At 37.0% G+C, this 12,129-nt stretch overlaps 1 protein-coding gene across 1 annotated transcript; it reads left to right on the top strand.

Annotated features, from left to right (window-relative positions):
• Window positions 1–6,279: 6,279 nt before the first annotated feature.
• LOC142641133 (small ribosomal subunit protein bS20c) lies at window positions 6,280–10,719 on the top strand. Its single transcript, XM_075815525.1, has 3 exons — window positions 6,280–6,551; window positions 6,901–7,070; window positions 10,260–10,719. The coding sequence occupies exons 1-3, from the start codon at window positions 6,389–6,391 to the stop codon at window positions 10,491–10,493; spliced, it is 567 nt and encodes a 188-aa protein (XP_075671640.1). The 5' UTR covers window positions 6,280–6,388; the 3' UTR covers window positions 10,494–10,719.
• Window positions 10,720–12,129: the final 1,410 nt, after the last annotated feature.

Genomic DNA, 12,129 nt, shown 5'->3' with positions numbered 1-12,129 from the left:
ATGATTCCTTACCATTTCAATGAATGAAGTATTGTTTAGTGTTTTTTTTTTAATATATAAAAAAAAAGTCTTTTCTAAAAGTACAGCTTATTAAACTAGTTTTTTAGATACAAATTTTTCAAATTGTCTATTTTAAAATATATAATAAAAAAAAAAACTGCGAAAATAATCTCTACTAAACTATTTCCGAGTTGAGGATTTCATTATAGGTTTGTAGCCCAATGGCACCTAACACTCACTTGTCTTCTTTCTCATGTGTCATATATTTGACCTGCCTTTCTCAACCAAAAAAAGAAGAAGTTGAAGTATATACATTTTTGAAAGGCAAACCCTTCAAAACTATTGCTTACAAGCTATTGTAATATCTTTCTTTAGTTTGTCAATGAAATTGATTAAATAAAGAAATAAAAAAAACCAAAGTTTCTCTTCAAAACCCTTCAAACCATTTTAAAATTATGACATGTGCCGTTTCAACTTGATCCAATTAAACCCAACACCATCCAATGCTCGTGGAAATTTTTTGCTTATTTCTGAACTCATTCGTGGACGACGTAGAAGGTCCATAGTGATACCGGAAGGAAAATTGGGGAGAGGATGGGGCGGTCTTGGTCTTCACCTAAGGAAGACATTAAAAGATTCTCTTCTCCGACAGGGACATTCCGGGATTAGAAATGGTGAACTTAAGCATCCTAATGTGGTGGTACAGGAGGGGCAGCAGAAAAACTATGGAATTGTTGGAATCAGAAACGGTGAACACTAGCATCTTGCTGTGGTGGTGCCGGAGGGGCGGCAGAGAAACTATGGTTTTGTGAATAAAGGGAAGAAGAAAATTTTGGAATTTCAAAATTTGAAAATCCCAAATTCTAGTGGTGTGATTTCAGCAATGATCTTCCTGGAAAAGAAACCGTTGGGTTTGGGGCAGAAGTTACGTCAGTGATAAATGGAATCGTTACCAACAGTATTAAAGGGAAGTTGACCTTGGGTATTTGTTTTCGTGTGGAACATGGGTCTGAGGGGAAGTGGAGTGTTATTTTTTCAAGGGTCAAGGAAGTGGGCTTAAAGCCCAGTGGCCAGCCAACTCCTACTAAAGAGCCAACTCTTGCTAAAGAGAACAGGCCCATATTAAAACCTGCTTGGAAGCCTCGTTGCAGCTTCATGGGCCATATTGGGTCTATTCAAAAGCCTAAAGCCCAGAAGCCAGCCTCTTCTTTACAACACAATCACGTGAGAAGTCCTTCTGCAGTGCTTCCATATGTACCGAGTATCTCATCTCTTTCCCAAGCTGACCCCAAGTCTCATATCCCTGCCGAGGTGGTGCAGGTGAACATGGTGGTGATTTCCTCTGATATCGATGATGTTGCATGCTCCGATATTGGCAAAGCTGAGTCTACAATTCAAAACCCAAAGGTTAGTTTTGATTTTCTAGAACGACAAGTTCTAAATCCAGCTCCCACCCCTCTTTTGGAACCAATTCTGGTCAACGAGGTGCGTAATTACGAGAAACTTGAAAACCCACATGCTGATTTAGTCTCCACTCCATAAATATCAGCTCCCTTTTGCACCAATATGGTAGTTTCAGAGTCTAATTCTGATGTCGATAGTGCACTGGTACAACAACAAATCAAGCAACTTTTATTTGATAATGTTGTGGACTCGAATAAATTGAGGGGCTTCTCGGACAAGTGGGTTTTAGAACTCGGTGATGGGAAGAGGGTAGTGGTGCCGATGGAGATTGAGAGACAGCCTTCAAGCTTTTTTAAGGGCTCTGTTTTGGACGAGCTTAATGCCATGGATTATTCAGGAAATTCTTTGAGGCCTTTAGAGGTACGATCCGAGTGGGATGGGGTGGTGGTGGAGGATGTAGATTCTGAGAGTTATTTTGAAGAAGTTGGTGAGATGGTTGAATTTGATCGACGAGTCCAGATATTTTAGAACCCTTAAATGTGACTCTGTTAGCTATATCAAAGTTTATTGAGACCCAAGAAGTCAATAACCTATCTGCCTTTATGGAAGATGGCTAGTCTAGAAATCATTCTAGTATGTCACCATGGTTTCAGAGCAAGTTTTAGGATTTTGGCTCTTTTTTGGAGACTCCAATTGAAGGTTTGGAAGAACTAGCATCTAATTTCCTCTTGGCTATTGAGGAGAAAATTACACAAAGGGCTGCAGTGACTGCTTTGAATAAAAAAACCAAGGGTGGAGGTAAGGGTTTAAGGGAGTTAAGGAGCTTGGTGAGCTTTATTAATTATGATTTTGCATCTGGTAAAGCAAGAGATTCCATAGGGAAAGGGTTGTGCTTGTTTCCCAATGAATTTGAAGATAATCTCTTGGAATGTGAGGGGGATGAATGAGAAGGATAAAAGATTCCAAATTGGGAACCTTATTAGAATTTGGAGAGCTGATGTCATTTGCTTGCAGGCCACTAAGATGGAGCTTATCACTAGGGGATTTATTAAAAGTATTTGGGGTTGTCAACATGTTGATTGGGTATACTTGAGTTCAATAGGTGCATCAGGTGGGATTTTGGTCATGTGGGATATGAGGGTGGTGGAGAAGTTGGAAGAAGCTGTGGGTGATTTTTCAGTGTCTTGTAGATTTAGAAATGTGGGAGACAATTTTGAATAGGCATTCACTGGTGTGTATGGTCCTAATATAGATAGGGAGAAAAGGCTAATGTAGGAGGAGTTAGCGGGTCTTTATAGTTGGTGGAATTTGCCATGGTGTATGGGTGGCAATTTCAATGCAATTAGATTTCCTTCCGAACGTTTGGGGGCAGAGAACTGCACTTAGGGTATGTATAATTTTTCTGATTTCAACTCTTTTAATGGGTTAATGGATATCCCTTTGAAGGGTGGTAGTTACACTTGGTCAAACTCTCTATCTGGCTCTAGGATAGATCGCTTCCTCTTTTCTTCAAAATGGGAGGAATATTATCCAAACATTCATAAAAAAAGGTTGGTTAGAGTTCTATCAAACCACTTCCCCATTTCTTTGGAGGGCGGGGATATTCATAAGGGATGTAGGCCTTTTTGTTTTTAGAACATGTGGCTTCAAGTGGATAATTTTGTGGAGAAAGTGAAAAATTGGTGGGAATTCTTATCATTTTTATGGAACTCCAAGTTACAGGTTAGCCATGAAATTGAAAGCTTTAAAGGGAGACTTAAAAAAGTGGAATGAAATCTAGTTTGGAAATGTAACCATTAAGAGAATTAAACTATAGAATGATTTGAATGTCCTGGATTCTAAAGAGGAGAGGGTGTCTCTTTTTGTTGATGAGAAGCACGATAAAGAGAGAATTCACTTGGAGATTGAGAGGATTGCTTTGTTGGAGAAGATTAGCTGGAGACAAAAATTGAGGGTGCTATGGTTAAGGGAAGGGGACAACAATATGAAATTTTTTCACCTGATGACTAATTCTAATAGGAGTAACAGTATTGGCAGTTTAAATATTGGTGGAGTGTTGACATCAGATTAGGAAGTTATTTAAAAGGGTACTGTTCGGTTCTATAAAAGTCTTTACTCGGAAGATAAGCACATTTGTCCTCATTCGGATGTGCTGAATTTTTAGAGGATTTCTGAGGATAAGGCTAGCTAGTTGGAAAGACCTTTTGAGGAATCTGAGATTTTTGGAGTGGTCATGGATTTTGATGGTGATAAAGCTTCTGGACTTGATGGATTCCTTATGGCGTTTTTTTCAGACTTATTGGGCCATTATCAAAACTGATCTTTTGGAGGTTTTTCAGTATTTTTTTGATAATGCTCAGTTTGAGAAAAGCTTGAATGCTACTTTTATCTCCTTAATTCCTAAAAAATCTGATGCAGCGGAGGTAAGGGATTTTTGGCCTATTAGTTTAATTGGAGGGGTGTACAAAATTATTGCTAAAGTTTTAGCTAACATGTTGACAATGGTGCATGGGGATATTGTTTACGAATCTTAAATGCTTTTATTGCCAATGAATGCTTTAATAGTAGGCCGAAAATAAGAGTTCTTAGGGTGTTGTGTAAGCTGGATGTAGAGAAGGCATATGATCATGTGAATTGGGATTTTCTCATTTATACGTTGCATCGTTGTGGTTTTCATTTAAAATGGAGAAGATGGGTTTTCTTTTGCATCTCTACTGGTAAATTCTCCATTCTTGTTAATGGAACTCAGTGTGGTTTATTTGAAAGTTCTAGAGGTATAAGACAAGGTGATCCATTATCCCCTTTATTGTTTGTTATTGTTATGAATGCTTTTAGTAAAATGTTGGATAAGGCAGTGAGGGATGGGCTCATGTCTGGTATTAGGGTGGGTCCCACAAGAAACTCTTTATAGGTGACCCATCTTCTCTTCGCTGATGATACCCTAGTCTTATTAGATGTTGATCTTGGTCAGACCGTTTCTCCGGCTGGTGCTGTTTTGGTTTGAAGTAGTTTCTGGGCTGAAAATTAATATGGGCAAGTTTGAATTGGTCCTTGTGGGTGTGGTTCCAAATATAGCAGATATGGTGGATGTGCTAGGGTGCAAGCAAGGCTCCTTCCCGATGAAATATTAGGTCTTCCATTGGGTGCTAATGTCAGAAATAGTTCTATTTGGAATCCAATTATTGAGAAGGTGGAAAGGAGGTTAGCAGGTTGGAAACGATTGTATTTCTCAAAAAGAGGTAAATTACTCTTATTAAGAGTACTTTGTCCAATCTTTCAACTTATTTTCTCTCTCTTTTTCCTATCCCGGTGGAGGTTGCAAATCGTATCGAGCAACTTCAACGAAATTTTCTCTAGAGTGGTACGGGGGATGTTAAAAAAACTCACATAATGAAATGGGTTACGGTTTGCACTCCTCTTCATTCTAGAGGTTTAGCTATTAGAAGTTTGAGAAGTTTTAATAAAGTTTTGTTTGGAAAATGGTTATGAAGATTTGGGAATGAGCGACAGGCCTTGTGGAGAAGAGTGGTAAGGGCAAAATATGGTTATGAAGGGGGAGGTTGGTGCTCTCTTCTCGTTATTGGCCCTCATGGGGTGAGTTTGTGGAAGTCTATTAGTTGTGGTTGACCATCTGTTGTTCGTCACATCCAATTTAAGGTTGGGGCCTAGTTTACTGTTAGATTTTGGCAAGATATTTGGTGTGGGGTCTTTGTGTGTGCTCTATTCAAGACTTTTTTTTCTTTAAGTCGAATTAAGGAGGCCTATGTGGCTGATTTGTTGAAGTTCCCAAATGGTGTTCTTTTTTGGGATCTAACTTTTAGAAGATATAACGAAGATTGAGAATTGGAATTTTTTTACAGTTTAATGTCTAGAATTTATGGAGTTTCTTTGAAAGGAGTTAGGGATGATAAGATGTGTTGGAAACCTGCTATGGGAAGAGGTTTTGCTGTTCGTTCTTATTACTAGGTGCTGACAAAAAGTTTCGATCAGTCTTTTTCTCTGAAGACTATTTGGAAGTCTAAGGTCCCCTCTGGAGTTGCTTTTTTTGTGTGGATTGCAACTTTGGGGATTATTTTGACTGTTGATAATCTTAGGAAACGACAGATTTTGATTTTGGATTTGTGTTGTATGAGTAAAAGAAATGGGGAATCAGTTGACCACCTCCTCAAGTTTTGCTCTATATCTTTTGATTTATGGTTTATGGTGTTTACTTTGTTTGGCATTCATTGGGTTATGCCAAAAACAGTGGCGGAGTTGTTGACTTGTTGTGCAAGGAAAGTTTGGGAGGCATCGGAATTCTGCTATTTGGATGGCTATGCCCCATTGTTTGATGTAGTGCATTTGGCGGAGAGGAATAACTGGCATTTTGAGAATTTAGAGAGATCAGTTTCAGATTTTAAACTCTTCTTCCTTAAGACTCTTTTGGATTGGGTTACAGGGTTAGGCTTTTGTTCTTTTTCTTTAGTCCATGGTTTCATGAACTTTTGTACTTTATGCACTTTATTTGTTTTTGTCCTTAATGTATACTTCCTATATACTTAAGTGACACCTCTCTTCTTTTTAATATATTTAGATTACTTATCAAAAAAAAAAATCCATGGTTTTAGAATTAAAAAAAGAAGAAGAAAACTCGTTGGGTTAAGTTGAAAGGACACATGACATAATTTTAAAGTGGTTTGAAGAGTTTCTCTAACTCTTAGTGAAACCTTGTCCGAGGCGTGTTTCTGTTTAATATGGAGAAACATGAACATCAAAACAAAATTGGGCCAAGGGCTGAAGTGTAACACGCCTTGGATTACCAAATAACAAGCCCAGGAAAAGAGCCCATCTTTGATCTTACATATTAGTATATTACAAAGACAAAAGCCAAATCTTAATCTAGCCAGTAGCCAGTAGCTATCTCTCTCCAGTCCAGTGGGTGTGGATAAAGGAGCAAGGACAAAAACAGCTGAGGAGGTTGGTCTCTAAAGAGAGCAAGAGAGAAATGGCAACCCTATCATTATCTTGTTTGACACTCCCTTCAAAACTCAGAAATCTTTCACTAAGTGGCCCTTCTTCTTCTTCTTGTTCTTCCTCAAATCAGTCAAGTACATTCAAGTCACTCGGTTTCTCAACTAACCTCTCACACACTTATCTCTTCTCCAATGGTAAATACACTCCATCTCTTTCTCTCTCTGAAACTGCATTTTATCTATCTTTTGTTAATATTTCATTATTTGGTTGCTGAGAAAAAGAAACAAAGAATATACAAGAAATATATAGAAAAAGATTAAAATTTCATGATTCATGTTGTTACTTTAGAAAATTGAAAATAACCCAGTTGCTAAAGTACAGGGTTGAATACAATTTTTTATTTTTTTATTTTAAATTTTAAATTTTGGCCTTTTCAAGTTCCAATGAATGACAATTCCTTGTTCATTTCTTTTCTCAGAACCCCAAGTTATGGTAATGAAATTTTAAGAGGATTTGAAATTCTGGGTTTTGTGAATTTTTCAGGAAAATTGTCAATGAGGACAATAGAAAGGCCAAGTCGGCATTTAAGTGTAGTGTGTGAGGCGGCTCCAACTAAGAAAGCAGACTCAGCTGCAAAGAGGGCTCGTCAAGCTGAGAAAAGGCGCATCTGCAACAAATCCCGCAAATCTGAAATCAAGACCCGTATGAAGAAGGTACTTTTATTATACATTCTTCTAATTTTTAATTTCTGTATAAATTAATAGTTTTTTTTCCCGCCTTTAATTTCTATTCTTGTTTGTGTAAAATGGGTTTATTTTTCATTGTTTACTGTGTTTAATTCTATTTGTGTTGTGGGCTCGCACTTTATCTGGTTTTAGGATAGTTTTTATGTTCAATTGTTCAGTAAAAGGCTTTCTACATATCAGTGATGATATAATGATATTAGAGCTAATGAGCTCTAGCTCAAATGGCTTCTTCCCTTGTAAGAGCAAGGTAGAGGGTGAGGTTGTGGGTTCAAGACCCACACAGGGTGTATGTGTAGATTACCAATATATAGAAAAGTCAATGATTTAATGATGTTTTATATATTGTTTCAAACTGAAATTTGCCTTTTAGATTATGAAGCTGTGTATCAAATCATATTGATGTGAAACTTCTCTTTTTGTTTAAGAATCATTAAAGATCTGATTTTCTTCAAATCAGTGTGATCTATCTACTATAACGTGAAAGGCACTTCCTCCTATCAACATTGGCAGTCTGACGATTCTCAGCACAGCTTTGGAGACCTAAATTCTTATGATTTTTATTTATTGTTTTTGTTGTTGTTGTTGTTGTTGTTGTTCTTCTTCTTCTTCTATATTTCATGTGTGGTTAAACTAAATCAAATTAAAGGGTAAAATTTATGTACAGTTTCTTAGGTGCTTAGGTGCAATATATGTTTCCCAATAAAATTCAAACACAGCTGCATTGAAGTTACTTGTCTTTGGAAATATAATATTGTTTGTGTTTCATTGGTCAAAGCAACCATGTGTTTGAATTTAATTGGGGAACTTAATGTACAACACCTAATGAACTTTAACTAAATTTTGTCCAAAATTAAAATATGTTTTTTTTATTTTTATTTTTTTATGTTTGGTCATATCTGAATGATACATCCATGTTGATATCTAGATTGGTATCATTCCTATATCTTTAAATTATTGATGTAGAATTTGGAGTTTCAATCCGTAGGCCTCATTATTTGCTGACTTTCATGGACAGAACTTTTCATGAGTGAATCCAGAATAGAACTCTCTAAATATTATTATAGTGTTATTCAGAGATGTCTTGGAACTTCAACTGAGCTTAAAATTTAAAATTTGAAAATATAATTGTAGTTTGAAAATTTTGTGATATCTCATGGTCCTTTGTTGGAACTTAGGCACTCTCAAAGTGACCTTGATTGTGACCCCTTTTTTTATTATTGCGTGTTTGGTTGACATGTCCATCTGTCCGCTCTTTGAAGCTTTTTTCTGCAAAAATTCAGTGGTCTAATTCTGATGTTTAGCAATTCCAGAGTTTTTGGTATGATATTCTTGCAACTTATATAAAAGAAAAGGTATGATATTTTTGTGTAAAATTTGCCAAAAACCTCATTAATTGGTCTGTGTGTGTCTTTGTGCACACACGCAACAGAGAGCTACAATTGTTGTTAGCTGGCAAAGACTCCATCTCCATCTTGCTTCATGGTTTACCTAGGAGTCTTTTGGTGAACACTATTGTGGGCATTCAAATTGGTATTGATTTGTTGCACAGTTTTTATTTTATTTTAAATATTGTCTTCATGTTTGTCATATTTCTAAATGTGATAAAGAAGTGAATATTAGAAAGCTCTTCATTTAGTCTTTACTGGCTAAAAGAGGCATGCATTTAGATCATAAGAAGTTTAATGGCTAGAATGAATGGTGTGTTCTTCAGACATGCGTCAAAGTCCAGTACTAGCATCATGCAAGAGTCAGTTTAAGCAATTGTTTTCTTCTTTCTGGATAACGGATATAGTACATATGTTGGACAAATTTGAGCACATTATAGAATTTGGATGTCAATAAAATGCTCATTACTTTACCAATAAATATAATTACTTTGCATTGAAGATGAACTTATTTTTCATCTTCAATTTCTTGATAGCTGTTACACTATAGTTAATTATTTGGCATTACAGTGGTAGCTGAAGGACAAGCAGACATACAGTTTCTTGAAATTTGTATGAACTCACTTGCACTGGTTGTGTACCTTACAACAGAGAGCATATTTGGGCGTGAGCTGGTCATGGTATCCTGATTGTCTTTGTAGTGGCATTTGAAGTACAAAAATAATTACCGGTGCTTGATATTTATCAATACCCTCTTTAAATGTTAGGCATTCAATTGGAGACTTACCAAGCTAGCCGGTGACTAAATATGAGCCGCCTGTAATTTTTACTTGACCTCTTAACAAATAGTTCATCCTTTATATGATCTGTAAAATGTCCATGTAAAGACTATGAAGCGCCTGAGTATATGCTGGAACTGGGTAGAACTAGAAAGCAGTTACATAAGAGAGAGAAAGATGGAGTTTCCCTTAAAATGCTTGTTGATCCTTACCTCTCCATGCGTGTATATATATTGTATCTATATAACCAAATACACGTCCATGAAGCAAGTATATGTGACATCGCTATGCTGAGTACTATTGGAAATTCTACGCAGACAATCATTATCAATTATCTGGGATATTCAGAGGGACTGCAGGACGGAGCTAACACAGTTGAAAGCTGTGGGCAAGGAAAAAGATTTGGATGAAGTTGGTATGAAAAATAGAGGTGCCTTTCCAAAAAAATAGAGGTGCTATTGCTTCTACTATATGTGACTTGACTGAAAATGGTGTGTGTTATTAGTCCCAAGTCCCAGCTAGCTGGGGGACTAATAGGACTTTTTATCGTTGGTTTTCCTTTTTTTTTTCCCCCATTTAATTCTTATTTATTAATTTTAAGAATTAGAATGCGCTAATGCCTTTTTTCACCTCCTTTTTGGTTTACCATGAAGGAATGTCTCATTGTCCTCGCACTTTTAATTGATCTCTTTGTTTGATAGTTTGTATCAGTAATTATTCCTTAGGGGGAAAAAAGGATATAAAAAAAAGGGAAAGGGAAGGTGACTTGTTTTCCGTAACTTGAAGTAATGGTTTTACCATAATGTTGTTACTTTACCCGTTTTATAAAATAGTCTTCCATAACAATGATGATATTAATGCTTTAACAAGAGAAAGGCAGAAGCTTGGGGTGATGCCCTGTAAAAAATCTATCAAAATCTTGTGACAAAGGTGTTGAAAGGTTTCTAAGAAGTTCCTGATGTTTTTTGTGAAATTTATTTCAACTTTTCCAGGTTCTGGAAGCTCTTGATGTGCTCAAGAAGAAAACTGATGCAGCATCTGAGGAAATTGTTCCAGTTGAGAAATTAATTGCAGAGGCATATTCAGTTATAGATAAGGCAGTGAGAGTGGGAACATTGCACAGGAACACTGGAGCACGTAGGAAGTCTCGGCTTGCCCGGAGAAAGAAGGCTGTGGAGATCCACCATGGCTGGTATACTCCGGCTGCCACTGTCAATGCAGTGTAGAATCCCCTGCAGGCTGTGAAAAATTATGTAATCCTATATTGAAGTTCCTTATTCAGAGTTATATGAATCCTATCGTTCAAAATTTTGAGGATTCTGAGTACTTGTAGATTAGTTTATACTGTTTTGATTTTTTGTTACAAAATCTGCTAATTTATTGTAATCTATAACCTGAGCTTGACAGTGTATTGCTTAATCTTGTTGATAAGGATTGATTGTTTTTATTCGATCTCCTTTCTTTGACGCCTCTCTTCTGGAATATAGTTGCAAGTTGCGCCCAAAGCCGTTGTGAATTAATACACAAAATGGACCCTCAAAATAAAGAAGGCATAAATGCACTTTTAGTCCCTCTATTTTGACGTTTTTTCATTTTAGTCCTTAAATTTTATTTTTATCACTTTTAGTCTCTAAATCAATTTATGCGTGCTATTTTCGTCCTTTCTGTCAGTCAACCGATGGAAATTGTTGAGGTGGCAATTGGAGACATTAAAATATTATTAAAAATGCCACGTCAGCATCTATTATTATTATTTTTTTTTAAATTTGTCAATTTTAATTAAATAAAAAACAGAAATAAAATTTAAAAAAATCACTAAAATTAAGATAAAAAAAAACTCTCTCTAGTGTTTTCTCTTCATCTCATTTTCTTAAATTAGTTTTTCTTCTCTCTCTCATATGTGTCTCACTTTCTCATTCTCATCTCCGATCTCACTTTAACATTCTCTTCTCTCTCTCTCTCATTCGTGTTTCTCACTCGTGGTGGCTATGGTGGGTTGAGATCAGGGTGGGGTGGGTTGAGGTTGGTCTGGGTTGAGATCGAGGTGGGGTGGATGGGTTGAGATTGGATGGGGTGGGTTGAGGTTGGTCTGGGTTGGGTGGGTTGAGATCGGGGTGGCTGGGTTTGAGGTTGGGTTGAGGTGGGTGGATTGTGAGCCGGCTGGGGTGGGTAGAGGTCGGCTTGGGTTTAGGTCAGGCTAAGGTAGGTGGGTTGAGACCTGCTGGGGTGGCTTAAGTCGGGGTGGCTGGGGTTGAGGTTGGGTTGGGGTGGGTAGAGATCGGGGTGGCTGGGGTTGAGACCGAGTTGGGTTTGGTTGTGGCGGTTGGGATGGTGGGTTATGGCGGCTGTGATGGTTTCTGGGTTTGTTTTTGGGTTTGATGTTTGTATGGAGGGTTTGATTTTTCATGTGGTGTTCTGGGTTTGCTAGAGATTGAGGGTTGGCTAGAGATTGAGGGTTGGGTTTGGGTTTGTGTTCTTTGTGTTGTGGGTTTCCTTGGCATTTGATTCGTGTTCTTGGGTTTGATTTTCTGGGTTTGTGTCCTTTGTGTTCTGGGTTTCTTCGGCATTTGATTCGTGTTCTTGGGTTTGATTTTTTGGGTCTGTGTTCTTTGATTTTCTGGGTTTGTGTTATTGTGTTCATAGGCATTTGATTTTATTGTTTTTAATTCTGCTTTTTTTTTTTTATAGTTAAAATTGACAAATTATTTAAAAAAAAAAAAGATGCTGACGTGGTATTTTTAATAATATTTTAATGTCTCCGGCTGCCATCTCAGCAATTTCCGTCGGTTGACTGACGGAAAGGACGAAAATAACACGCGTAAATTGATTTAGGGACTAAAAGTGGTAAAAATAAAATGTAGG

This window comes from Castanea sativa, chromosome 6 (assembly GCF_040712315.1).
Source record: "Castanea sativa cultivar Marrone di Chiusa Pesio chromosome 6, ASM4071231v1".
Taxonomy (NCBI): domain Eukaryota; kingdom Viridiplantae; phylum Streptophyta; class Magnoliopsida; order Fagales; family Fagaceae; genus Castanea; species Castanea sativa.
This window is presented reverse-complemented; position numbering and strand designations above follow the sequence as displayed.

Coding starts and splice junctions, on each gene's coding strand:
- LOC142641133 (XM_075815525.1), top strand. CDS start 6,389: ATGGCAACCCTATCATTATCTTGTTTGACACTCCCTTCAAAACTCAGA. Junction 6,552..6,900: donor CACTTATCTCTTCTCCAATG/GTAAATACACTC, acceptor TGAATTTTTCAG/GAAAATTGTCAATGAGGACA. Junction 7,071..10,259: donor TCAAGACCCGTATGAAGAAG/GTACTTTTATTA, acceptor CAACTTTTCCAG/GTTCTGGAAGCTCTTGATGT.